We start from the raw sequence: 26,302 nt of genomic DNA, 5'->3' as shown, positions 1-26,302 counted from the left end.
TCTGCTTTTGAACTGCTTCCCCCCCCCAATTCCGCCTTCTTCCCCTCTTCCCCTCGTACTTTGTACACGCGGACAAGAAAAAGCCTGAACAGCCATCCCCAGTCTTCCCAATTGTGTTTGGGCCTGGTGTTGCGCATTAGACCTCTTTATTCTTGCCCGTCCTGGTTACTATTTCCGTGCGACTGGGAGTGGATCACCGTCTTGACTCACGAAAGTTCTTGCAACGCAATTCTGACTAATTCGGGGCTTACTCCAGTCTCCAGAACATTTCCTTCGTCATCTCCAAGGAACTCCCGTTCCAAAGCCACCAAAAGCATAACAAGAGGCAAAAACATTTAACTACTCAAAAATAGCGAAGAATAGCCCACCAAGGACCAGAGCGACTTCAACCGTGCGCATCCTCTTCCATCAACTCTTCCTGGATTTTAAGATTGGTCCCCTCCGATCAATCTCTCCAGCTAACTAGAATCCTCGCCGTGCCTTCCATGAACCTGTGAGAAGCGTCATTTCTACCCTCGTGGAGATTGCGATAACGGTCGGATCGCCACGCGGGCTATTTCTCCTTGCTGATCGGATTAGTCTCCTGTCGACTATCGTGCATCAACCCATCAATCAGTTCCACATCCTCCTCATACCCCCTTGCATGCCATTGCGCCGACCGCCTTGAGATCTCTCCTGCTGTCCCCTCCGCTCCCCTCATGGCTTCCGCTCCCAGTCCGGCGCATGCCGACAATGCGAACGAGGATGATCCCTCGGCCGCTTCCGACTCTTTCTTCTATGCTCATGAAGATCACGATGCCTCCCCGGGCCATGACTTGATGATGAAGGATGATGCGCTGGGCGATGGCAAGCCTGTGAAGGACTCCCTCCCTATGCAGAAGAGGCGTCGGGTGACGCGCGCTTGCGATGAATGTCGTCGCAAGAAGATCAAGTGCGATGGGAAGCAGCCGTGTACTCATTGCACCGTCTACAGTTATGGTAAGTTGTCAAAACCTCGATTATCTGCTTGTCGCCGTCAATCAATTCATGCTCACGGAAATCGCTCCATAGAATGCACGTATGATCAACCGTCTAACCGTCGTCGCAACCCCGCCCCTCAATATGTCGAAGCTCTGGAAAATCGTTTACACAAGGCGGAGGCCTTGCTCCGCGTTGTGCTCCCCGATCTGAACCTGGACGATCCCCAATTCGATGTGCATGCCACAGAGCAGATGCTGGCAGCTATCAAGCGAGAAAAACAACAATCCCAGCAACCACCACCAGCGGCATCGCTTGCGACCCCCAGCGAGAGGCGCCGAAGTTCGGTTGTCATGACGGGCACCTCCGACTCAACAGCGGATGCGAATGGAGGCGACGAGTCGCTTCTCGAGTCGATGGTCGACAATTCTGGCTATTTAGATCTGGACGACCAGGGTCACTGGGACTACCACGGTCACAGCTCGGGCATGAGCTTCATCCGCCGACTGCGCAAGCAGCTTGGTGCTTCCGACATACAGCCGCCGACGATCCGGTCGCGACCGGTTACCCAATCCAAGTTTGACAGCCCTAAATCGATATCGGAATCACCGCAGGATGCGCCATTGCCCCCCACTCATGACCTGCCCCCACGGGAAGTTGCACGACGTCTGTGTCACAGTGCATTTGATGATGGCTGCGCACTGATGCGCTTCGCGCACGAACCCTCCTTCTTCGCCATGTTCGATCGAGTGTACGATACTTCGCCTGATCAGTTCACCAACGAAGAAAACTCGTTCCTGCCGCTACTCTACATTGTTATTGCGGTCGGCTGCCTGTTCTCCGATGGTGGGGCAAATCCTCTTGATGTTGCTGGTTATGAGGGTGCCATTGGTCAAGGGTAAGTCACTCATGTCTCTCTCATGGCCCAACAAGGGCCATCTGAATTGCAATAAGCTAATCTATCCTAGCTTTCAATACTTCAAAGCAGGTCAACAGTTATTGGAGATCACTGATTGCCGTGATTTAACCTCCCTGCAGGCGATTTGCTTCATGGTACTCTTCCTACAGGCCTCTGCCAAGCTGAGTACTTGCTATTCCTACGTGGGTATTGCCCTCCGGTCCGCCTTGCGACTCGGCTTGCATCGCAAAGTGACGGCGCATTTCAGCCCGCTTGAGCAGGAGCTGCGGAAACGTGTCTTCTGGGTCATAAGAAAGATGGACGTCTACGTGAGCACGATGTTGGGTCTTCCTTTGATGTTGAGCGACGACGACATTGATCAGGAATTCCCAGCGTCGGTTGATTCCGAGTTCATTGCTAAGGACGGCATTCTGCCTATGCCCTCTGATTACATACCTCTTATGGCCGGAGCTAATGCGCATACGCGCTTGTCCAGCATTATCCTCAAAGTGGTGAAGTACATCTACCCGGTGAAGAACGCTCAGCATCGGGCTGGATCGGATCAACGATATGTGGTCAGCCACTCCAAGATTCGGGAGATTGAAAGAGATCTTCAAGCTTGGATGGAGGAGTTGCCAGCAGCACTGCGTCCGGGAACGGAGGTCTCTCCGCAAGTAGAGCGGTATGTCTTCTAGAGTGGATTTGGTAGCGATCTATTCTAATTGTGCTGCAGGATCCGGCAGTTGCTGCGTATTAGCTACGCCCACGTTCAGGTGATGCTATACCGACCCTTCCTACACTACGTCTCCAGCGGCTCGCAGGCTCGGGGGGTGGACCGTCGTTCTTACGCTTGTGCAGCGGCGTGTGTCAGTGTTTCTCGCAACATCGTCCACATCACGACTGGCATGCACAAAAGAGGACTCCTAAACGGCTCTTTCTGGTTCACTATGTACACCACGTATTTCGCTATTTTGTCACTCCTGTTCTTCGTTCTTGAGAATCCGGACTCTCCAACGGCGAAAGACGGTGTTCTCAAGGACGCCATGGAGGGTAAGACCACACTTGCTGGCCTGGCAAAGAAGAGCATGGCAGCAGATCGTTGCTCCCAGAGTTTAGTCTGCTTGTTCAAAAACCTTCCTGAGCTGCTCAAGAACCGGCAAAGTGCGACCGCCCGTGCGAACCTCAAGCGTCCGGCGCCTTCCAGCAGCGGTCGAGCGTCGGCCAATAAAAGCTCAACCATGCCCTCGGGGATGCCACCGCCGCAGCGGGCCAGCACTTTCCCTAATCAGCTGCTACATCGGTCGACCAAATCGGAGGCCAGTAATACGCCGAAGAGCTTAGATGATAGCGCTGCAACACGCAATGTTGCAACCAACCCCCGTCATAGTCAGCCTCCGATGTGGTTTCCGTCCACCCCGGAGCCTCCGGCTGAAGCGGTATCAACGCCTTCGGAGACTGCGACCAATAGTGTCTCAACCCGAGCGTCACCTGTTTCGACGTCATTGCCATCCGGAGACTCGGGCGCAAATGCATTTAACGCACAGGCCTTTGGAAACCCCGGTAACTTCCCCGATCTCATGCCTATCATGTTCCCCTCGGACGATCCGTTTGCCTATCCGACGCAACCCATGTCGACTCTGGAAAACGACCATTTCCAAGATGTGACCGGTGCGCCAGTCACCACTCAGTATGCATCGGGAATGGCATCCACAGCCGATCACAACGGTGTCAGCACGCTCGCGGCCTCGTCGCCGGCCGTAGATGGCTTCGCAAACTTCTCACTCTTTTCCGGTGCACCTGGCGGCATCAACAACAGCATCTCAAGCCGCCTAGCAAACCACCAACCAATGAATGCATCCCAACTACAGTCACCCGGCTCCCACGCCTCAACTCCCATCAACAGCGGCGAGGCTGTCAACAGCCCCGACCTAGTCTCCCTGCCTAACCAGAACTTCCTATGGCAAGGATATAACTTCCAGCCACAGAACTTCACTGCGGAGACGACTGTTCCCCCTACGGCTGCAAACCTCGGACAGTTCGGCTTAGGTATGGACGATAACAATGCCCCGGGATTGGGCATGGGGTTGGACCTGGGTCTTCCGTTGGACGATATTTTTGGAAATGGAGATGCGTGCCGCCCAGGCGGATTGGGCGATGATTGGACTCAATGGATGAATGTTGGTGGCTGAATGATGAAAAGAAAATGTTATATACCCATGTGTATGCGTTTGGTTTTTGGCTATGAGGCTCATGTGATGAGGGATGGCGTATGGATGGCGTTGGCAAGGCATATGTTCCATAATGCTATTTTTAATGAATTATTCTCCGTTTGACTTGTCTATTTTCATACTGCTAGTAGCTGTCTATATACCTACGAGCTATATATTGTACCAAAATACAACTAAGTAGAATACACGGCACAGATAATACACAATTCTATACAAACCCAGGCGTTCTATCCAATATATCCCAAAAAACAGATACGGTCACCGAACTTACCTCCTCCCCCTAGACGGCGGCTGATACCAACTCCAAATATTCAACCCGACCTTCATTCCCTGAGTGACCGGAAACGCAGCATGCCATGTCTCCGGATACCCCGTCCCATCAGATCTCAGATTCTCCCAGAAGATGGCATTCCCCTTGATAGGCTTGAAGGTGATTCCAGACACATTCTCGTTCTGAGCCATCTCGCAGTCCAGGAACCGACACCACTGTTCTCCGCGCGGCATCTTCAGACGGGGGAAATTCGTGCCCCCGCCTTCGCACTCATCGCCTAGATATACCATGAAGGTGCTGAGTCTGTCGCCGCCACGGGCGACGGAACCCGCCCAGTCGAAGTGGTGCTTGTAGTGGCCGGAGACGTTGTAGCGTTGGGCCCACATGCGCTCGATGTAGAGGTGTGGTTTCCAGCCTTGGAAGGCGGCGGCGCGGGATTCGAGGCACCGGACGGTGTTGTCGCGGGGGAGAAGGGCGCGGTCGGAGAGTCGGGTTGAGGGGTCGACTTTGGTGGTTTGGCCGTTGTAGATTATTGAGGGGGAGTAGTTTGGTTCACTTTAGATTTTTCCGCATTGTTTGGTTAGGCTGGGTCGAAGACTGGGGATTGGGGCTGTGGGGAATGACAATGGGGATGTCTTGGACGGACCTTATCTTTACTAGGTGATCGGCTTCAGAGGTGGAGAGGAAATCTTCGATGTAGATGATTAGCGGGTCCTTGGAGAGCAGGTGGACTCGGTAGGTGTCTTCGGGACATGTTGGGATGATTCCGTCCGGGAGGCTGAGAATCTCGGGGTCCAGTGAGATGTCGCTTTCTGTTGTTGCGTCGATGTCTGGGTCGAAGATGTCCTGGGTTACCGGGAAGAGTTGGCGCAGGAGGGGAGCGATGACGAAAAGGTAGAGCGGAAGGAGGTAGAAGAGGGAGGTGAGGAGGGTGGAGAGGGAAAGTTTGGGCATATTGGTCAATTGGTCCGAGGCATTGGATGTAGTGATATCTGTGTGACCTGGGGATCGTAACAGGCAGGGGATAGGGATAGGGATGGTCTGGATGGATGGTCTGATCGCGGATTGATTGATATGATTGTGTTTCGCTGGTGATCGGATGTGCCGGGGAGCTTGATTCCGGTTAGTCAGCTATGCATATGCAGCGCGGCATTATAATGTTAGTGTGCATGTGACAGGTATGTATGTTGGATATCTCATTCTCCGGCATGTCCGGGATGCGGGGAATCGTTGGCCCCTGGTCAGAGGAGCGTTTGTCAGCGGTCTGACTGTTATCAGTCGTCACCAAGGTTAGTAACTAGCTAGCTGGTCATGACCGTTAGCGAGGCAGCCATCGTGGTCTGTGTCTCTTTACCCGGCGGACTATTGAGGACGATCCGGGTGCGCATTGCCCACGACGTTAAGATGTCAAGCTAGCCCGCCAGCAATTGCGTCATGGCACACGTAGTCGCAGAAAAAGTTCCAGGATCATCCCTTTAGCATCATAATGCGGCGAGGCTTGCGATAATAAATGAGCCAGATGCGGAGACTCCGCATTTGGGCTTCCAGAAGACGCGGAGTATCGTTCATGAGCCGGGCTGTAGGGGTCCTTGGGTCGAAAGCGAATCCCCGCCGTGTAAAGGGACACCCGGTCAGCTGACGGCTAGACCTCTTTGGGCTAGCGCTACCACTAAGCCTGCAGGCAGCCTAGTGTACCACCCGTGACCAGACATCGTGTGGATTTCCCGCCTGGGTTTAGACTCGCCTACTTTACTTTGTTATCTTGGGTGGTCGCCTCGCCTCGCCGTCGCCTCCTCATCTTCTCCAACGCTTACGATAACTAGCGCTTGATATGCAGGTCTTCCCCATCCCCATCCCCGGTGAGCCGGGGTAAAGCTTTCCAGCCGGCCCTAGACGTCCTCTACCCGTTCATCTGACTCCGATCTACGGCGTACTTAGTCTAGATCGGCACCAATCTTTACACGTCTCGGCTATCCTCCGGCCCTAATCTCCACCAGGATTGGGTTAAGGCCTCTCCCAACCTCTCTGACTGGTCTTACCTGACTCCATGAGAGCCACGAGTCCCATTATCCCGTGACAACCTTGACTAACATGTTGGACAAATGCCGGCTAAAGCCTTTCGGGTATCCCAAAGCCTCCGGCCTCTCGCTTAAGCTTGTGGAACCTGGAATCCGAATTCCTTGGTTCTCAACAGAATCATCTTCCATCTGGTTCGTCCGGGTGCCGACCTGAACCGGGAGAAAGAATGTGCTGTCCAGGGCGGCGATCTGTCGGGTCGCCAATACCCCTTCACGCCTCAGCTCTAAGCTCTGCCCCTCCAAGGCCGGTCAGCATTTGGTTGGACACTTCAGGTGGCCCACCGGCAAATTCTTCACAACCTACTTTCAACATGGGTAAACTAAACCGCAGGCGCAACGGGGCATCAGGTCGTGGAACTGTTCTTCTCCCCCACCCACTGGGGTATACATTTTGTTATATACACACTGACTCGGATAAACGCCTTAGCTAGCTGGGGGGATACGGCCCTTATATACTTCCTGCGTTTTGGCCCCTGATTTGCGGCTGAATGTTTCCTGGCGAGACCTTCTCCGCGCCGGCTAAGCGAGACTCAACGTCTGGGGAAAACACTCCCCCGACCCATTCTCCCACATCACGGGGGCAAAAATTGTGGGAATCTTTCTGCATAGTCCGAAGATTAAGTACCTCTAGCTGCATTTTCGGCGTATCACAGCCTCGCTATTCTGTATCTCCAGAATGGTCCTCCCCGGATGGGGTTTGGCCACGACGTAGATTGTGGAGAGCGTTCGAGGCAGGGGAGAAATCCGTATCCACATTCTGGCTGCTCCGTAGAACTCGTAGGAATCCGAAGATATTACTTATGGCCCGGCCCGTCTCTGCCTGTCCTCTCTTTCTTCTTTTTTCCCATCCATCTTTCCTGTTGACAGGACACCCCCTTATATTCTTCTTTCGTCCTTGTCCTTGTTCATTCTCCTGTTGACGGGATTTTTCACGGTCATCAGAGTTTTCTCCTCCCTCTCCTCCTTCCTCCTCCTCCCTCTTCTCCCATACAATGGGTGGAATTCTTCACCTCGTTGAGGACCGTCCGACTCCCAAAAATGTCTACAATTGGCGAGTCTATGTACTCGCCCTCATTGCCTCATGTGGTTCCAACATGATTGGGTATACCAGTGGGTTCATCGGGACGACAATCACTCTGCCTTCCTTTGAAGCCGAGTTCGGGTTGGACAAAATGAGTGATTCGGCCGTGGATCTGATCAGTGAAAATATTGTCTCTTTGTTCATTGCTGGTGCTTTCTTCGGAGCTCTGCTCACTTATGGAATTTCTCACTTCTTTGGACGTAAATGGAGTTTGACCATCTCTTCGGCTGTCTTCATTCTCGGTTCCGGGTTGCAGATGGGAGCCAACGGCTCTCGTGGGCTCGGCATCTTGTACGCTGGCCGTGTCCTTTCCGGTCTCGGCACGGGTGTGGCATCCAACGTCGTCCCGATTTACCTGTCAGAGCTGGCCCCTCCGGCCATCAGAGGCCGACTGGTCGGTTTCTATGAACTTGGCTGGCAGGTTGGTGGTATGGTTGGTTTTTGGATCAACGTAAGTGGCTTTCCAACTTTTCTTTACTCTACTTTTAAAATTCTTCCATCTCTCCCCATTGTTGCCTTCTTTATTGTGTCACGTGCCAATGCTGATGACCTTTTCTACAGTATGGTGTTGAACAAACTATGCCCTCAGACCACAAGCAATGGGTCATCCCCTTTGCTGTTCAATTGATCCCGTCGGGTATGCTCTTCCTCGGCTCCCTGTGGATGAGGGAATCCCCTCGTTGGCTATTCCTCAAGGGTCGTCGCGAGCAAGCCATGAAGAACCTCTGCTGGATTCGTCAACTCGATGAAAACGATATTTACATCACCGAGGAGGTGGCTACTGTTGACCAAGCCATTGAGGAGCAGGTTGCTACTGTTGGTCTGGGCTTCTGGAAGCCCTTCAGGGCTGTCTTCCAGGCGCCTAGCTTGCAGTACCGCCTCTTCCTGGGTTGCATGCTGTTCTTCTGGCAGAACGCGTCCGGTATTAACGCCATCAACTACTACAGCCCGACCATCTTCTCCAGTCTCGGTGTTACTGGCAACACGAAGGGTATTCTCAACGGTATTTTCGGTGTCGTCAAGGCCGTCTTCACCGTTATTTGGCTGCTCTTCCTGGTTGATCAGTTCGGACGTCGGAAGCTTCTCCTGTGTGGTGCCGTCTGCGGATCCGCCTGCATGTTTGCTATTGGTGCCTACATCTACATTGTCGAACCGACCAAACATCCCCAGGACCACCTGAATGGCGGAGGTATTGCTGCCATCTTCTTCTTCTACCTGTGGACTGCTGTCTACACCCCCACCTGGAACGGTACCCCGTGGGTCATCAACTCGGTAAGTTTCCTCTACTCCAATCAAGCGGGGTCTCTTATGAACACCTTGCTAACTGTTCATGAATAGGAATTCTTCGATCCCAACATTCGTCCGCTGTCTCAGGCTTGCACCACGGCCAGTAACTGGCTCTTCAACTTCCTTGTTTCTCGCTTCACCGAGCAGATGTTCGCTGCGATGAGCTACGGCGTGTACTTCTTCTTCGCGTCGTTGTCCTTCTTCGCCTGGTTCTTCGCATTCTTCCTCATCCCCGAGACCAGTGGTATCCCACTGGAGGCGGTCGACCAGCTCTTCAAGATCAAGCCGATCTGGAGGGCGAACGAGAAACTCAAGGAGCAGCTGAGAGAAGAAGAGGAACGGTTCCGTCACGAGATGAAGGATGGAGCGTTCGAGAAGAACGACCCCCAGGAGCATGTCGAGAGCGCTTAATTATTTGGCATATTTTATGGTTTTATACGGACATAGACTTTGTAAATAGATTTCAGGAGTTGATATACATACATCGATCAGGCTTTGACCTGCTGGCAGAACTACCGAATTCGTTCCTCTTCCGTGCATGTGACTTGGTTTCAGCGTAACATAGATGCCTAGTTTCTCGCCGATCTTGCCGTCCCCGACACAGGTCGAGTCACTAGTAGGTACTTTATTAGAGGGAATTGGCAGCCTTGTTCGATTCCCCCTTCAAAAAGAGGAAACGGAGGCCCGGAACACCAGCCTTCCGGTCAGTTCTTGAATAGTATCTGGTGGCGGTTTTGATCACCACCACCGTTTACCCAGCACGTCACCCGCTGCATCTTTGTGCAATCTGTACGACCTGTGCAACCAAGCTGAACCCGAACTTTGAATTATGGAGCACACATGCAGGGTAGTATGTAGAACTATGAAGTTGCATCATCATGCCCGGAGGAAATCTGGAGAGAAGAAATATATCTTCTCCAGTCTGCAGCATCGATGCATATTCCAGAAGCAGCAAGGCGAAGGTAAGCACCACAACCGTCGCGTGGGATTTTTCTGTGGGTCTTGGCGCTTACATGCGGACATCATTTATGCTACTAATATATTTAGTCTACTGGTATGTGTCTTTTTCGAACAACCAGACACACAAAGAACCACGGGGAAACTTTGTTTGACAGGGATGTCCCCCTCCCTAACCTTTCCTATTCGTGCTCCGCGCCAGAATGACCCGATGGATTCCGTCTTACATGCCAAGGGAGGGGCCATTCTGACTAAGAGGAAACCTGACCAACTCAGGCATCGTACCACGGTCAGATGTGACCTTCCAAGACTTCATCCACGGAGCGGGAAAGGTGCCAAGAGGGGGAGGAGAGCAAAAAAGAGAAGAACGTGAAGAAGCGGGTGGAGGAGATTTATTGGCATTGCAAGGCAATGTGGCAGTTCCTCCGAGCAGAAAGAAGAAGTCCACCACATGGTCTGTTACCGATCCATGTGCCTGAAAATTGAGGAAAGACGGGCAAGAGAGTGAGACATTTGGAATGTCATGATGGGGGATGACTAACAAAGGATTTCCAAAAATGCAATCGGTCGGCGCGGGGTTTTTGAGTGGATGACAGGGGATTGTTGGTGTATAATTACCGTATTGAGACGGTCGCTAACTACTACTAGTAATAAGCCCACTGCGTTATTTGACGGCCTGTTATTGCACTACTAGTGAGACTAGTAGGTTACTGACTGGGGTTGTGTGAGGGGAACCATGCGCTATGTGTGCAGGTACTTTTACATGCAATAATCTTTCACTTGTGTTCATATCAAGTATTAAGATGGGTGGACTGACCTGTATAGCAAATAACAGCCATTTGTAGTGGTCGCAGTAATAGCAGCCGAAGTTGAAGAGTCACAAAAGGGTAGGCAGACATTTACACACACGCCACCAGCCCCGCACGGCCTCTTGGCCCGGCCGGTGCCCAGGCCTCCAGGCTTGTCGCGTCTTGTCATCCTGGCCAGTCTTGTCCCCGTCTTCCGCCCGGCTGTGCAAGCGGCCTTTTCTAGGCAAGGCTCGGCTCTGAACCCAAGCCTCCCCCTCTCGGCCCAAGACTTCCTCCCTTCCCCTACTCCCCCCCTGATTCTCTGCTGTTCCTCTTCCTCTGGTCCGGCAATCTGTTAGTTTCCCTTATTACTTTCACATCCCCCCCCCCCGTATTTCTCTTTGCTCATATTTGCCATTTGTGTTTCGTGATCTTAACAACACTTTCGCTGTCCTTTCCTTTCGCCTTTCCTCCTCCTGGCCAATTCCAATTCTCTCCCTTTTCCAGATATCCGGTGTCGGTGTGCGCATCTGTCCATTCTTGTCCGCCACTCCCTCACCGCGCCATCTGTCGTAGTCGATCCTCTTGTTTTCCCTTTATTAGCACCAAGAGTCTTGGGTCTCCCCATCTTTTCTTCCCCTTGCACGCTTGAGGCGGACTTGTGTTGAGTTGCTTTCTACTTCCGCTGCTCCCAAGAAAGGGACAAGAAAGATTTTTCTTGGCAATGTCGGAACCCCAAGACACCACGACGGCCCCTTCGACGACGGCCGCTCCCATGCCTACCTCAACTTCCCAGGATTCTCCTTCAGCTCAGCAACCTGCTCAGGTATCCTCTGCGACCGCTGCTTCTGCGGCCGCGACGGCTGCGGCTGCTTCGGCTGCCGTGGCAAATCCCCCCATGAACGGCACCACCACTCGTCCTTCTGAAGAGTTGTCCTGCCTGTGGCAGGGTTGCTCGGAGAAGTGCCCGTCCCCTGAAGCTCTTTATGTGAGTTCTCCTTGTTTTTCTATTCTATATCTCTACGTGATGATACAGTCCACCAACAGTGGGCTACGTGTTGGCTTGACTCATCACATCCTCGTTTGGATGGGGTAGCTGACCGCCTCGGCTTAGGAACATGTGTGCGAGCGTCACGTCGGCCGCAAGAGCACAAACAACCTCAACCTGACCTGCCAATGGGGCAGCTGTCGCACTACTACTGTCAAGCGCGACCACATCACCTCTCACATCCGCGTGCATGTACCGCTTAAACCACACAAGTGTGATTTCTGTGGAAAAGCCTTCAAGCGCCCCCAGGATTTGAAGAAGCATGTCAAGACCCATGCCGACGATTCAGTCCTGGTCCGGTCGCCGGAGCCTGGAGCCCGGAATCCGGACATGATGTTCGGTGGAGGTGCCAAGGGTAAGCGTTTCCCAGTCTGACTGTTCTGCACTGCCGGCTGACACGAGATGTAGGCTATGCGACCGCTACGCACTATTTTGAGCCCGCGTTGAACGCGGTCCCCAGCCAGGGCTATGCGCATGGCGCTCCCCAGTATTACCAATCTCACCCTCCCCCTCAGCCTGCCAATCCGTCCTACGGGAACGTCTACTACGCCCTGAACCACGGCCCAGAGGCTACCCACGCTTCTTATGAATCCAAGAAGCGCGGCTACGATGCCCTGAATGAGTTCTTTGGCGACCTGAAACGGCGTCAGTTCGACCCGAACTCCTATGCTGCCGTCGGCCAGCGTCTGCTGGGCTTGCAGAGTCTGTCGCTCCCTGTGTTGAGCAGTGGGCCCCTGCCTGAGTACCAGCCGATGCCTGCGCCAGTGGCCGTTGGTGGTGGCGGATACAGCCCCGGGGGTGCTCCCTCCGCACCGGCCTACCACCTGCCGCCCATGAGTAACGTGCGGACCAAGAACGATCTGATCAATATCGATCAGTTCCTGCAGCAGATGCAGGATACTATATATGAGAACGACGACAATGTGGCTGCTGCTGGCGTTGCCCAGCCGGGCGCTCATTACGTTCATGGTGGCATGAGCTACCGTACCACCCACTCGCCTCCCACCCAGTTGCCGCCCAGCCATGCGACAGCCACCAGCTCTGCCTCAATGATGCCAAACCCTGCCACCCACTCGCCTTCCACAGGTACTCCCGCCCTCACGCCGCCGTCCAGCGCTCAGTCGTACACCTCCGGTCGCTCCCCTATCTCCTTGCCGTCGGCGACAAGGGTCTCGCCGCCTCACCATGAAGGAGGTAGCATGTACCCTCGTCTGCCGTCCGCTACAATGGCTGACAGCATGGCGGCCGGGTATCCGACCGCCTCGAGTACCGCCCCGCCGTCTACCCTCGGGGGCATCTTCGACCACGATGATCGCCGCCGGTACACGGGTGGCACGCTGCAGCGCGCTCGTCCAGAGACTCGTCAGTTGAGCGAGGAGATGGACCTTACCCAGGATAGCAAGGATGAGGGTGAACGTACTCCTAAGGCCAAAGAAAACTCTTCGCCATCATCACCCGAGCGCATCTCTGCTAGCTTGATCGACCCGGCTCTTTCGGGCACTGCTGCGGAAGCTGAGGCAACCCTGCGGACCGCCCAGGCTGCGACGGAGGTGGCCGAGCGGGCAGATGTACAGTGGGTGGAGAAGGTGCGACTGATTGAGTATCTGCGTAACTACATTGCTTCCCGGCTGGAACGGGGCGAGTTTGAGAACAACGAGGCTGGCGGCGGCAACAGCAGCAGCAGCAACAGCAGCACTCATGAGCAGACACCGGAGGCCAACCCAGATACTCATATGGAAGGAGTGGAAACAGAGGCTCCAAGTAAGGCCGAGGAACCGGCTGTGAAGCCGGAGACAGGTGACGTGGTGATGTACCCGACACTACGTGGGGTAGATGAAGATGGCGATTCGAAGATGCCTTAGCTTGTTTGCTGGACAATATTTCCTTCTTTCTCTCTGGGCTTATATTCTGTTATATTTGATTCTTCCGGAGCGAGTACTTCCGGTTGCTACGAACTGTCTGGGTGCTAGTTTGATTCCCTGTCCACGTGCACGTGGTAACGCAGTGTGATTACACCCATGGGCCCTGGGCCGTGTATATGTGGGCCCAGCCCTGGGATTTACTTCCTTTCATTTACGTCTCCTCTCTCATTCCTTGCGGTTTCTTTTAACACGGAGTTCTGTTGGAGGTGTGTGTATGGATGGCGCCGCGGAATGCATGGGACACGGCGCCGAATCCAAATGGCGTCCCATCTGGCTAGTTATCTTCTCATTCAAAGACAAACAACGTCTGTTTCTGTTGAGCTCAATCCCGTAAATTGTAGACAAACAAATAGTTCCCAAGTGCGTAGTGCCACAGGCTGTTTTCGCTGGGTCGGGCAGGCAGCGATGGAGGGCCAGATTGGCAGACATTCCGATGGCGGGCCACTAAACCGCACGCGGAGAGGCATGACGCAACCAGCGCAGCGGAGAGTTTTGAGAAATGGATGGATCAAGCGCAGGGGCAGCGATGGGCGACGAGGCGATACGTTAATCCGACCCTCGCAGACATGGATCAGCAGGGTTCGAACGTGCCCTCGATGATGCTTTTTTCACCTTGCCTGATCCGGTGGAGAGGGAAGGAGGCCGAAGGATGCTTTTTCCCCAATGGGGAAGAATGGAAATGGAACCCTGTCAGGATGCCAGTCGGCCAGTCACTTGCTCTGTTTTCCGATGAATGCTTTCTCTCTCAGCCATAGCATTTATGGTTGTCCCAAACAAGGGCGTTCCGGAGACTCCGATCATAGCCGGAAGGCTGATGGTGACATGGACATTATTGTGGATATGTCATTATTTTTAATGACTGAAATCTTTGTGTTGGGTGCTGGCTGTAGCTACAGGTACATGCGACACTTTGTAGACACTGATACACAGTAACTAAATACTTATCTCTCGAGGGGAGAGAATGAAGGCGGTGGAAAAGAGAGAGAAAAAAGAAAGAAGGAGCACCAACAGCACGAGCAACTGCACCCGGCTAGGCCGTGGTCTTCCTTCCAGCCTGCATCCTTGCATTGGGAGGGATGCAGCTGGTGGGCTCCACTGCCTGTTTACGGCGGTTGCGGCAGCCTCCACTGGTGGACATACATATTAAAACGGGGATCTACTGCGGTCGGGGAGGTTCGATAATGGGAAAGGGGAGGTTAGTTAATTAGAGAAAGAAAGAAAGAGAGAAAGGAGAGAATGGGGAAATAGTTGGAACGGAATGGTACTGATTCAGATCCAGATCGGACAAGGGCGATCAACCTTAATTTGGCGATATATGAGCGAGACCGAACAACAACTGGCATGAATGTGTTGAAAAACGACAGCTGAGCACAAGGAAAATAATAATCAAAAAGAGACAGAAGTTTGGCGGTGATTGAATTCATTCTTCGGCGTGTTCCCCACACGGAAGCGGTCACGCTTGATCTTGTTTGGTCCAAACCTGAACCCGCGGCGCGTTTGCGTGCAATCCATTCACGGCCGTTGCTTTTGCGTTGCAACTTGCTGGTCCATCAATCTTCTTCCTCGTCTTCTTTTCTTTCTCATTGCTTCTCTTGCATTTTACACTGCTAGAGTTGTCTTTTTGCTCTTTTTCAACTCCTACCACAATCTAATTCCCTATCACTTTGTCTTACACAATCCCTTTGTCCTTACCTACTCTTTACTACCATCGACTACTCCGTTCCGATCGACATCACACCCGAACCAAACTCTCTCGCGACCGGGTCTCTCCCCGCGGTGGCTGGCCCTTTTCTCGTCTGCATCAGTCAGCCACTTCCACTTCCTCTTCCTTCAGTTCGCGTCCGTCTTGCGCGAGTGGCAAACGTTCCCTTGGTTCTCGCTGCCTGGACCTGCCATCCCGGTTTGGGTTTGGATTTTCGCCTGCCTTTCGTTCGGTCGTCATTCATTTTCTCGCCGATCATTTGTCTGTGAATTTCTGTTCCGGCTGAGCTCATCACGGTTGGTCTGCTTTCGCCGCGGATTTCCTGCGACTCGACGTCAACACACACGACCGCTAGCTTCCAACACTCTACCCTCAACATCACCACCCACACCACGCTCCTAGATTAGACCCGTTAGACATCCACGCTGGCGACCAGACTACGGACGATACAGATCAGAGGATTTCGACGCTGACCCCGGTCTTGCGATCGCCCCATTTTAACCACCACCATGCCACTTTCCAACCGTCGTCGCGCGCGGCGCAAGGAAATCCAGCTGCAGGAAACCTCGGACGCGGAGGCTCCGGATTCATCCCCGACGCGGCCGTCCAACAAGAAGCGCAAGGTGGGTAGTTGATGGGACCCCAGCGGTGTATTCAGAGGAGCAGATGTTGACTGACCAAAATAGATTGATCACCGTGCCTCTCCCCAGCCTCGACCCGTGAAGCAGGAATCTGCCGATGAAGCCGATGACTCGTCCCCCGATCAGGAACTGTCGGAAAACCAGGACTTGGTGGATATGGTGATCTCGTATCTGGAAACCGCCCGCGAAGAAGTACGCGTGCTCCGTGATCACTCCAACGCGAAAACCGAAAATAAGCAGAGCATCCGCGCCTACGCCAAAATCGCCGGCCGAAACTGGACCTACTACGTCAAAACCCTCCACGTCAATATCGGCCGCGAGCCCGACCGCGAACAAAAGTTGGATGAACAGTCAAGCCCGGTTACAATCGCCGCCCGCGCGCTGCCGGAGGTAAATGTGGATTTGGGACCGAGCAAGTTCGTGTCACGCCTGCACGCGGAGATCTTTTATGATGGCGAGGAAACGGCGTCCTGGCACATTCGCGTTAATGGTCGGAACGGCGTACGCTTGAACAGTGCGATCCTCAAGCGCGGCACCGATGCGATTCTTTCGTGTGGTGATATCATTGAGATCGCCAACACCCAGATGATGTTTGTCACGCCCGGCGATAAAGCCAATATTCATCCCACCTTTGTGGAACGCGCCCAGCGTTTCGCCAATGGAGAGGAGGATGTGGCTACCTGGGATGCCTCCCAGCATGCTCATCCCCAGCCTCCCTCGACTGCCGCTACTGCGGATGCAGCCCCCGCCACGACTGGCGCCCCTTCGCTGGCTCCCGCACCGCAGTTCCTCAAGCGTCAGGTGACGCCGCCCCCGCGGTCGCCCGATACAGTGGGAGCGCGCACGGCCAAGCAGTCGCCGCTTTATAACCGCGGTATGATGATGGAGAGTACCGAGGAGATCGATTATAGCAAGGACGCAGCCAAGGACTTGAAGCCACCATACAGCTATGCGACGTTGATTGCGCAGGCGATCTTCTCGAGCGAAGAGGAGAAACTCACGCTGAACAGTATCTACAACTGGATCATGGACAAGTACGCATTCTACCGCCACTCCCAGAGCGGTTGGCAGGTGAGACACCCTTTTCCATGTTGAAGAGGAAATATTGACAAGTAGCAGAATTCCATCCGTCATAATTTGTCTTTGAACAAGGCCTTCCAGAAAGTCCCCCGACGGACAGACGAACCCGGCAAAGGCATGAAATGGCAGATTGCCCCGGAATATCGCGAAGAGTACTGGAAGAAGCAGCTGCGGAAGGGAACGCAATCGTCCGCCCCGTCGTCACCTGCCACGAGGGATCCCGCCGCTCGGGGCGCCAACGGCATGGAGGCCGTGTTTTCGGCTACGAAGAAGTCCCCACCGGTGTCGTCTCCTGGGTTCAGCTCATTCCCGGTTGCACCAATTGAAGCGTATACTCCCGAACGAGGCTCCCGTGCCGCCCGCAATGGTGCAGGAGCTCCCTTGCGACCTTCCAATACCCGCGACTACGAGGAACCATCCCCGCTGCCCACGCGATCCGCCACAAAGAACACCAGCAACGGCACCAGTCTAAGTCGGACTTATGGCTTGTCAGACAATATCGCCGGATCCCCGCCTGTGCTGTCATCGTCATACTACGATGACGGGCCATCATCGATGATCACGCCAGCACCGCAACGCCAGCAGCCACGACTGCCTCCGCCGAGTACCGCACAGATTCCATCCAAATTTATGCCCATGAGCTCTCCTGCGCAGTTCTGGAAGTTCGCAGACATTGGCAGCACGCCGGCCCGACCCGTGCCAGACATGAGCCCACTGAAGGGCGAATTGGGCGATGGACTGGGAAGTATCCCTAGCAGCAGTCCACCACCACCGAACCTAGCCAGTCCCAGCAAGCCAGGCACCGCCAATGGAATGACGACTGGCCGCATGCCACCACGCCGTGAACCGGAGACGAAGAACGAGCGACCTGACGAGGAGGACGATGAAGAGGAGGGGAGCGGATTTGACCTGGCGAGGTGGGTGCCTTCCATGCCTTTTCCCTCTCGGGGAAGACAGTATACTAACTAACCTGGTATAACAGGGGCTTCCAAACCATTGGCTCGTATCATCGACAGCTGAGCAATGCGGCGCGGGCGAGTGCAGCGACGTCGTAAGCAGCGAGCAGCTAGTCACGATGTCTCTATGTATGCATGTCTGTATGTTATAATGTATGTACTATGACCGGATTAGAGCGTATACTTTGTCTTGTTTGCTTGTTGCTTTGATTTATTGCTTGATTTGCTTCAGTTTTACAACAGGGGCTTGCAGCAATGGTGTTTGGAGGTTTGCTATTAGATAATGAGAAATGAGTATTTATATAGCATATCTGCCTATTAGTTTGGACCTTTCCTTGTTATTACATCACACAAGAAAACATACTACCCTATTACAAGGTGAATACTATTGAGAGTATGAACTTTTTATCATTGACATAACGCATCGAAGTCAGCCATCAATTACTATCAACGCAAATCATCTCGCATTTATAACTCAACACCATATATTACACACTGTTATGTTCCTAATGTACAGACATACTAGCCGTGAAGGAAAACCCACTTTCTTTTAATGAAATTTCCTCGTTAATGATACTTGCATTCAGATGTAATGAACTAGGCAGTTAGCATATCTCAAAGTATATTAGTAGTAGTAACTCTGTTCAGAAAAAAGCATATCGTAGACTAGATGCTGTATAGATTTGTTTACTTGAGTACCAGGTATCTGGTCCACAATTAATACTACCTTATTTGGGGAAAGAAGGGTGGCGATATGGGTCCTGTTTTACTGTGGATTCAGGGATCCATAGCTTCTGCTAAGTAAGCTACAAAGCAGTTATCGAGGAAAGAAAGATAAGATGGTAATGAAGGACTTCTAGGTGTATATAGACTGATTTCAATAGTCATACCTCAATGTCACCACACTACTTACTCCCTCTCACTAAACACCGACATGACTTGACTCTAGATAATCTCCCAATTCCATATCAAATAGCAGAAGAAGTTGCAAATAGGAAATACTAATATATTCAACTAAGACTATACTCATAAAATAGTATGAACCTCGATTAATCAATCTATCACGGCCCCAAATCCTCCCGAATCAGACAACCATTCCATTCCATTCCATCCCATCAGACAAACACCCTAATCCCGGAGTGGTGCATGAGTACGAGAATGATATTATTAGTACTAGTAATATCTAGAAATTAATCAACAACCCACACACTCCTCCCATAGGAAAAAAATCAAAGAGGGATCCACATATCCCGCACACACACGTCACAGAATCACCATAAAGGGGGTATGCTTCCGAGACCCTGCGCTAAGGAATGATTGATTATCTTATCTGATCAACATGCAATTTACATTGCTGATCGCTTATTAGTCCGGCCTTGGTTTGATGGATCCAGTTGCTCTGAGACATGGCAATGTGCCAAGAGTGGTTGGTTGCGCTGCGCGGGCGGAGGGGGACCGAGGTCGGATCAGGACAGAAGTTGTTAAGTAGTAGATGGGAAGTGAGGGTATAAATTGGGGTGAATGGTCGGTAGGAATGAGAAAATAGAACTTCAGAGCAAAATATCATTCTCTTTGAGCTGTTTACTAAATCATATCTTTCAAACCCGAAAAGGAATCGAACAATGCGTCTCTCCAGCATCATCACCTTCCTCTCGTTGGCGGTTCTGCCGGCTGCGCTGGCTAGTCCGGTTGGAAGTAACCAGGTACTATTATAATATTTCCTCTTTTCTATTCCTTTTTGACTTGATTCATGGAAATACTGATCAATGTCATATGGATAGGACTCCTCCATCGCCAAACGATGCTGCATCCTCTGCGACAATCCCTATGCGCGATGCGGAGCCAACGATAAGCGTGAAGCCGTCCAGACAGAGGAGGAAGTGTTCCATGGACCGGCCAAGCGGTGCTGTGTTAATTGCGATGTGAATCGGTGTGGGAATTAGAGGGTAATGGTGGTATTAGCTTTCAACTGAGTTGGGATGTGATTTGGGTCATGAAGGGAGGGTCGGAGGCTTAAGGTATTGTCTTCTATATACTATCTTTTGAGTTATAGTATATAAGACATGGTGCTATAACATCACTAGTATGGCTATTTGTGAGCTACCCACCAAAAGTGGCAGTCGGAATGTGGAATATGAGGTTTCATTGATATAATAGCCTACTCATTATTGCCCATACGCTGATGAAGTAATATAACGTGAGCTCTGGGCCAATAACCAGCCCATAACTTCTAGCGGCCACACGCAACCTCATTACTATTCCGCCAACATGTTCCCAACTAGCAGACGTATCTATTGCCCCTCTCCTGAAGCACTAAACATTCAGGCTCTTAGATTACCAATTACCCCTTTACGAAAGGCACAAGGGTGCCACCTCGCAAGATGGTATCCAATGTCTACTGTCCGTTTTGTGGGGTGATTCTGCTGCCCGACCCATACTGGGATGGTCCGGATACTCCACAGTCCAGCGAACGTCCTTGGTACGCGTAGGTTCGGGGTATCTACTCGACCAATCCTGCCGTTGATCACATCAAAGCTACTGGAGTAGGGGTAGTACGCGGTCGGAAAACCCTCCATGCACCACTGGACAGCAATCGAGTCTACGGCGATGTAGCATCTGACGCCCTGGATGAATGGAGGCTTTGCGAACAATTGGATAGCCAATGATGTTTTGGATTTCACGAGTCGTGCTGGAAATTGCTCATTCTGAGGCTCAACCATGGGCGAGTCGGATCGCTATCACAGACTGACGCCGCAATTGCCGAAATGGTATTCTACCAACTCTACTGCACCCCATGCCTCGAAGCCTCCATCTTCCACTTCGGCCATGACTATGCGGGCGCTGCGCAAACACATAAAGTGTTCGGGCGGATACAGCCGGTGGATCTGGTCTGCCATCTTTATGCTGACCCCTGTGCAATTTCGGTTATGAATTATCCGACTGATTCCAGTTCTGCTTCTGAGGAATTGGGGAGCAGTCCCGGCGAAACTTGTCGCATGGTAACTCAAGAGTAGAAAGCCTTGCAAAGGCGGGAAAGAGGGGGTACCATGCTTTTAGCAACCTCTCAACTGAGCTGCTGCTTGAGATCTTATCATATGTACCCCTTGAACAGCATCTCACTTTAAGACTCGTATGCCACGATCTAGCGGTACTCGCAGATATGTCTATGCTCTCACGGTTTTATTGGCGGAGTAGGTTCCTTCTCGGCCAGGAGGCTGACTTTGTTTTCCCTTGTCTTTCAGAATCACAAGATTGGCTCAGACTTTTCTTCGCCACAAGGACATCTCTAAAAGCTGCCACGCTACCACTGGTCAATCGAAAGAGAATCCGGGATCTACTGGAGCCCATCGCCTCTCTTGTAGACCTAGACTACGTTTTTCGACGCGGCCCCGGCGGACTGGACTATTGTCCATCGACAATGCGAGGGAACAACTTCACCTTGGTTGATATAGAAAGTCTCCAGGCGGGCCCGCGGCTAGCGAAGGTTGTGGGCTACTTCTCAGGTCAGCTCTCATACATTGATGAAGATTGCCCCCTGCATGAGGGATGTCGTGTGCTCTATCGAAAGGCACAGCCCTTCATGGTCCCGCAGGAAGAACATGAAAAGCGCATTGGTATATCAACTGTCAATATCGGCGCACGCCGGTTTATTTCTGGTATCAATATATTGCCGTCGGACGAAGGTAACTATGTTGGTCGATTGATTGGTTATCGCAATCCAGCTGCCGAAACGTGTATAGACATGCCCACAAACCTGCTTATCAAGGCTCTTCGCGTGGCATTTTGCTCGGAAGGCTTGGTGGGTATCCAGTTACAATACGATAACTCTGCTTCATCATGCTGGATTGGTGATAGCAGCGGCCCAGGCATTGCTCAAGGAACACTGCAGATTCCGACAAGAGAAGATCAGTACCACTTGCTTGCGGACATAGACCGGTTTAAAATTGTTTCACTTGGCCTTGCTGAATGGATTGACGACCATCAAAGCTCTTTGCATCGGACTCATTCGGACGTAAAGGAGCCGTTCCACACGCCTTCGCAACTGTGGATTCCCCATGCCCCCATGCATGAAGGCTTGCTTGTCAGCCTCCTTCTACCGTCTGAGCCACCCCGTGCCTTTGAACCGCTGTCAAATATTGACTTCGGTGGCCCAGGAGGTAGATGTCTCATGTCGTTGATCCGACTAGACTTTCACATGACATCCTACCCGCACCCTCTTATCGGCATTGGCTATCACTACGCCGACGGAAAGTCGGTGTTCTTTGGTTCTACGGGTGGTTGTGCCATTTCGATTCCCATCAATGGCCCAAGTGGTGAACGTATCAGCGGGATAAGCATCGTGGAAGATAATCGTGATTTTTATCATTCTGAAGGCCTTGGTGGGCTACAGGTCTGTCTTTCTTATTCCCACCAATCTGTGCACCATGCTAACCTTGTCAAGGTGTCAACTAACTATGAGAGGTCTATCATACTGGCTCCCCTTTCCTATCGGCTCGAAGCATCTGTTACACCAATACCAAGCTTGCCGCCTGGCCGTTTCATCACAGGGCTTGTTGCCCACCAGAAGGTAGGTGAAGCTTCATGAACTAGTTCGAGCAATAGCTAAGCAGGTGACAGACATATGGAACCCATTTTATCCGAGTCGGTATCCAATCACAATTCTGTGACGAACCATCCACAATTCCACACATCTTAGACCGAGAATGTCATCTGGTGCCGGATGATCAAATTCGTTACGACGAGAAATTCTCCCATTTTATTAATGGCAGCAATTCAGGTAACTATTAAAGCTATGCATCACTAAAGGGAATCCGTAAGATTCAGGCATCCGCTGGCATAACGGGTTGGTCCCGCCCCCAAAATGGCATCTCTGGCCTGAAGCTTGAGTATTACAACCATCCCAGTCCAGCCATTGTTGGACAGTGGATGAACGGACTTGAAGATGGGTCTGATATATCACCGGACGAAGAAATCCAATCAGTCACCGTGTGGATCGCTCCCTTGGGCTATTCTTCCGAGTCTCCGGGGTTGGCAGTGGGTCAAGTCGCAGCCATACGCTTCGAAACAACATGTGCGCGCAGTGTGACTTTCCGTTCCCCGTACACTCATACCTTTCCCACTGGGATGATACGGAATGAATACCAACGTTGCTTCGATGAGGAACTAACAGCTATCTCATGGATCTTCAACGAAGCTTCGGACCGCGTCCGAGCAGTAAATTCTCCGCACAGAAGCTGGAGGCCTCGACTACTTGTCCCAGAAGTCTCTCCCCCTTTTGACCTGGTGCGGAAGCTCTACTTCGAGACGCGGAATGACAGTACCTGCCCCGAAAGGGTAGTCACCATCGAAGCCTACTTTCGAGGCCGCGCAATCATTGGACTGCTCTTCGTCTATAATTCAGGCGTCATGGCAAGCACGGGCGATTTGAACACCGACTCTTGCCAGGCCGTTCATATTGCACGGGATGATATTATAGTCGGCATGTCAGCTACAGTCGCAGGATCTGAGCTGGTTGAAATTGACTTCGAGGTCGAGCACAACGCATCGCCCAAATGCCAGAGGCTTAGTCTCGCCTTAGAATCGCCGTACACCCCGGAAACGGCTATGGATTATGGCTGGCGAGATGTATGGTGTAAGGATAAAGCAGCTGTGGAGTGCACTACCCGGCAGGGCGGGAGCGACAAGGTGTATGCGGCCCCGAGCAACTCGAGACTTATGGGTATCTACATTGGGTGCCAAAGATTCAGCAGCGTGGGAGCAATATACGAGCCCGATATTTCTCATTGATGACGGAGATTCAAGTTTCTTTCGAGCGAATACTTGGTGCCCAATTCAGTGTGCCAAAAATCCAGATTCTTGTAGTGAAGCTTTCGGGTCCAGAGCCATTCAAAGAGCTATTATGTAACTCCCCATCTCAGAATTGATATATTTGAACTAGAATAGTATATATTTCTCTACATATTTATATATTATTTGTATTCTCTTGGAACGGTCTAAAAAAGCCAACAAAGAAGAAAAGAAAAGAAAAAAATTATCAAGATTATTTGTTATCTCTATTATCTTTAGACTTGATACTCGGCTCGCAAAAGACAAGTTCTGTATGGCATAACATGGGAGGCCGGCGCGGCTGGGAGTTAGTACGTTAACAGGCGGTGGAGTCTAGCAATGTGACTACTCGTCTAGTCCACACACACTAACAAGGATCATGAAGCACTCGTCGATATGATGCCCCATCAATCTGCCTTGCTACTACGAAGTGTTATTTGAAGGGAAGAAAATGGCAACGCTGCTCCATCCACTCCGCCTTCACTCTCACTGTGCGGATACAGCCTTACCCAGCTCAGTATTTGCTCTTGTGCGCGCCAATTCTAGCATCACTAAGTCCGAGCACTTGTCATTCGCCCGAAACCATGATAGATAGTCATTGGCCATATCAGAAGTGGGCGCTTAACAACTCCGAACGGCGTAGCAGACAGATATGGCCCCCAGACCAAACACAAGACACGAAACACCAGAGGTAGCAAACCATTAGCCGCCGAGCCACCCAAGAGGGAACACTAAAGAACCATGCTCTGAAAAACAAGCCATCTCCATCTTTTTCAACGATCATTACCCTCCATGAAACTCAATCAAATATCCCAGTCTGTTTCCCCTCCCCAGACTACCCCTACATCCCCTACCCTCTGCCTCTTCTAGCCGACAGCAACAGCAACAGCAACAGCAACAGCAACATCACAATGTCCAACGACAGCAACAGCAACGACCTCGCCCCTCCATTCGGCTACCCCGTCCGCCGTAACGGCACCTGCTACGACACCGAAAACGACTGCGGTTCAACCTGGGGTCCTTACCGCGAATGCTGTCCCAAGGGCGCCACCTGCGCCCCCGGGAACTGCTGCCACTCTGCCGCAGCATGCGGCAACATTCTCAAACTGGATCCGCATTGCGGGAATACCTCGGCCATTCTGTATTATGAGAATGATTACTTCTGTTGCTCGAGAGGGCTGGATGCGTTTGCAAGGGTGTCGAATGGGTTCGTGGGCTGTACCGATGATGTCTCCACGTTGGGGTCGGAGTTTAGTTTGTTGTCGCCGGTTTCGACGACGAGTTCGTGTACGTTCTTTTTTTATCTTTCCTGCTGCTGCTGCTTGACTTGATGAATTGAGATTAACTGGGAGTAGCTACATCAACTACTGCTTCTGCTACCGTGACGTCAGATGCATCTTCGTCTACATCGACAGCAGATAGTAGTCTATCATCGTCGATATTATCATCGGCGACTGCGCAACCTACGGCAAATGCATCTTCAAACACAGAAAGCAAAACGAATACCGGCGCCATCGCTGGCGGGGTAGTAGGTGGTGTCGCCGCCTTAGCGCTCATTATCTTCATGATCTGGTTTATGATCTCGAGAAGGATACAGGCCGCACGGAGACATGCGGATGATGATATGCCTTCGACATATATAGGTCACCGATCCAAGAACAATCATCCGAGGGAGCTGCAGGGAGATGCTGCCGCTCCGCCTGTTGCTGAGTTGGTGTCTGCTCCGCCGGTTTATGAGTTAGGTTCACGACCTCCTGTTTATGAGTTGGGGTCGAGGCCGCCTGTTTTTGAGTTGGCGGGGGGTGTGGATGGGGGGAGGATATGATCATGTTTATGAGTGGGATCATTTATTGTATATATTGCATGCTTACTTTTGATTATGACGACTTCCAAAGGAGTATGATGTTTTGTCCTAGTCCCACCCGGTGCGTAAAAGACATTTCACTTTTCGTATCTAGCATCTCTTTGAACACCGATCTCAAAGCACTGGACTAAGCTTAGATTTGCGATAATAAGTGTTCTTAGCAGACAAAGATTAGTAATGGCTAGTGCGCAGTCCATTACGCTTTAGAGGCGGCCCAGATCATGCTGTGCGAGTACGGCGGTTAATAGCGGCCATCGGGCAAATGCTTTATTTAAGATCATGATACAGTGTATAGACGTCAACATCTTGAAAAGCTCTAAAATATATGCTCTTACTATGTAGTTTAAAGCATTCAATGTACGAGAGTTCGGTGACATTGACTGTGATGAGTACGTCAATACAATTAATAGTGATGGCTGAGACTCTGGAAATAACGCAGGGTCTGAGAAATAGCAAATGTACGGTATCCTAGCTATGTCCAGCGCTACTTCTATACACAGTTAGTGGTTGCTAGCATGCAGCTGTTAACTAGTAGTCTCCACTCAATGCTGCGCCAGGACCTCATTTCATGGCTCGGGGATTAGAGCGACACTTCGGGGAGATTACGATCGACCTGTAGCCGAGACCCGAACGTTGTTGGTATTTCAGCCTCGACTTTGTGGACGATTCGCAAAGTATTAGTATAGCTCTTATAGCGTCGCTACTTAGGTGACATCTG

General features: G+C 51.8%; 10 protein-coding genes across 10 annotated transcripts; 9 read left to right on the top strand and 1 right to left on the bottom strand.

Moving 5' to 3' along the window:
* The first annotated feature begins 418 nt into the window (after positions 1–418).
* BO88DRAFT_24957 (putative C6 transcription factor (Mut3)) lies at positions 419–4,197 on the top strand. Its single transcript, XM_025702203.1, has 4 exons — positions 419–978; positions 1,051–1,855; positions 1,926–2,537; positions 2,589–4,197. The coding sequence occupies exons 1-4, from the start codon at positions 699–701 to the stop codon at positions 4,042–4,044; spliced, it is 3,153 nt and encodes a 1,050-aa protein (XP_025568681.1). The 5' UTR covers positions 419–698; the 3' UTR covers positions 4,045–4,197.
* On the bottom strand, positions 4,181–5,410 carry BO88DRAFT_400540 (oxidoreductase, 2OG-Fe(II) oxygenase family). Its single transcript, XM_025705603.1, has 2 exons — positions 5,001–5,410; positions 4,181–4,909 (listed from the first exon to the last, which is right to left on the bottom strand). The coding sequence occupies exons 1-2, from the start codon at positions 5,306–5,308 to the stop codon at positions 4,351–4,353; spliced, it is 867 nt and encodes a 288-aa protein (XP_025568680.1). The 5' UTR covers positions 5,309–5,410; the 3' UTR covers positions 4,181–4,350.
* Positions 5,411–7,152: 1,742 nt separating this feature from the next.
* Positions 7,153–9,298, top strand: BO88DRAFT_400537 (sugar porter family MFS transporter). Its single transcript, XM_025705602.1, has 3 exons — positions 7,153–7,964; positions 8,075–8,785; positions 8,852–9,298. Exons 1-3 carry the CDS (start codon positions 7,425–7,427, stop codon positions 9,209–9,211), a joined length of 1,611 nt encoding a protein of 536 aa, XP_025568679.1. The 5' UTR covers positions 7,153–7,424; the 3' UTR covers positions 9,212–9,298.
* A 122-nt stretch (positions 9,299–9,420) lies between these two features.
* On the top strand, positions 9,421–10,348 carry BO88DRAFT_24898 (uncharacterized protein). The gene is made up of 2 exons (XM_025702197.1): positions 9,421–9,998; positions 10,106–10,348. Exons 1-2 carry the CDS (start codon positions 9,630–9,632, stop codon positions 10,241–10,243), a joined length of 507 nt encoding a protein of 168 aa, XP_025568678.1. The 5' UTR covers positions 9,421–9,629; the 3' UTR covers positions 10,244–10,348.
* Positions 10,349–10,866: 518 nt separating this feature from the next.
* On the top strand, positions 10,867–13,817 carry pacC (putative C2H2 transcription factor PacC). Its single transcript, XM_025702195.1, has 4 exons — positions 10,867–11,156; positions 11,286–11,533; positions 11,660–11,948; positions 12,002–13,817. Exons 2-4 carry the CDS (start codon positions 11,321–11,323, stop codon positions 13,453–13,455), a joined length of 1,956 nt encoding a protein of 651 aa, XP_025568677.1. The 5' UTR covers positions 10,867–11,156; positions 11,286–11,320; the 3' UTR covers positions 13,456–13,817.
* BO88DRAFT_24857 (uncharacterized protein) lies at positions 13,486–14,413 on the top strand. The gene has a single exon (XM_025702193.1). The coding sequence runs from the start codon at positions 13,612–13,614 to the stop codon at positions 14,113–14,115; it is 504 nt and encodes a 167-aa protein (XP_025568676.1). The 5' UTR covers positions 13,486–13,611; the 3' UTR covers positions 14,116–14,413.
* A 1,313-nt stretch (positions 14,414–15,726) lies between these two features.
* Positions 15,727–17,993, top strand: BO88DRAFT_448673 (putative forkhead transcription factor Fkh1/2; the record flags this gene model as incomplete). Its single annotated transcript, XM_025710443.1, has 4 exons — positions 15,727–15,840; positions 15,904–16,929; positions 16,978–17,855; positions 17,921–17,993. 4 exons carry the CDS (start codon positions 15,727–15,729, stop codon positions 17,991–17,993), a joined length of 2,091 nt encoding a protein of 696 aa, XP_025568675.1.
* Positions 17,994–19,484: 1,491 nt separating this feature from the next.
* On the top strand, positions 19,485–19,837 carry BO88DRAFT_483871 (uncharacterized protein; the record flags this gene model as incomplete). The annotated part of the gene is made up of 2 exons (XM_025712252.1): positions 19,485–19,597; positions 19,676–19,837. Exons 1-2 carry the CDS (start codon positions 19,517–19,519, stop codon positions 19,835–19,837), a joined length of 243 nt encoding a protein of 80 aa, XP_025568674.1. The 5' UTR covers positions 19,485–19,516.
* A 438-nt stretch (positions 19,838–20,275) lies between these two features.
* On the top strand, positions 20,276–23,681 carry BO88DRAFT_460628 (F-box protein; the record flags this gene model as incomplete). The annotated part of the gene is made up of 6 exons (XM_025711118.1): positions 20,276–20,366; positions 20,430–20,503; positions 20,579–20,870; positions 20,909–22,311; positions 22,512–22,607; positions 22,701–23,681. The coding sequence occupies 6 exons, from the start codon at positions 20,276–20,278 to the stop codon at positions 23,679–23,681; spliced, it is 2,937 nt and encodes a 978-aa protein (XP_025568673.1).
* Positions 23,682–24,631: 950 nt separating this feature from the next.
* Positions 24,632–25,545, top strand: BO88DRAFT_328837 (uncharacterized protein; the record flags this gene model as incomplete). The annotated part of the gene is made up of 2 exons (XM_025702575.1): positions 24,632–25,001; positions 25,076–25,545. 2 exons carry the CDS (start codon positions 24,632–24,634, stop codon positions 25,543–25,545), a joined length of 840 nt encoding a protein of 279 aa, XP_025568672.1.
* Positions 25,546–26,302: the final 757 nt, after the last annotated feature.

The sequence above is a fragment of the Aspergillus vadensis genome, assembly GCF_003184925.1.
Source record: "Aspergillus vadensis CBS 113365 unplaced genomic scaffold BO88scaffold_1, whole genome shotgun sequence".
Taxonomy (NCBI): domain Eukaryota; kingdom Fungi; phylum Ascomycota; class Eurotiomycetes; order Eurotiales; family Aspergillaceae; genus Aspergillus; species Aspergillus vadensis.
This window is presented reverse-complemented; position numbering and strand designations above follow the sequence as displayed.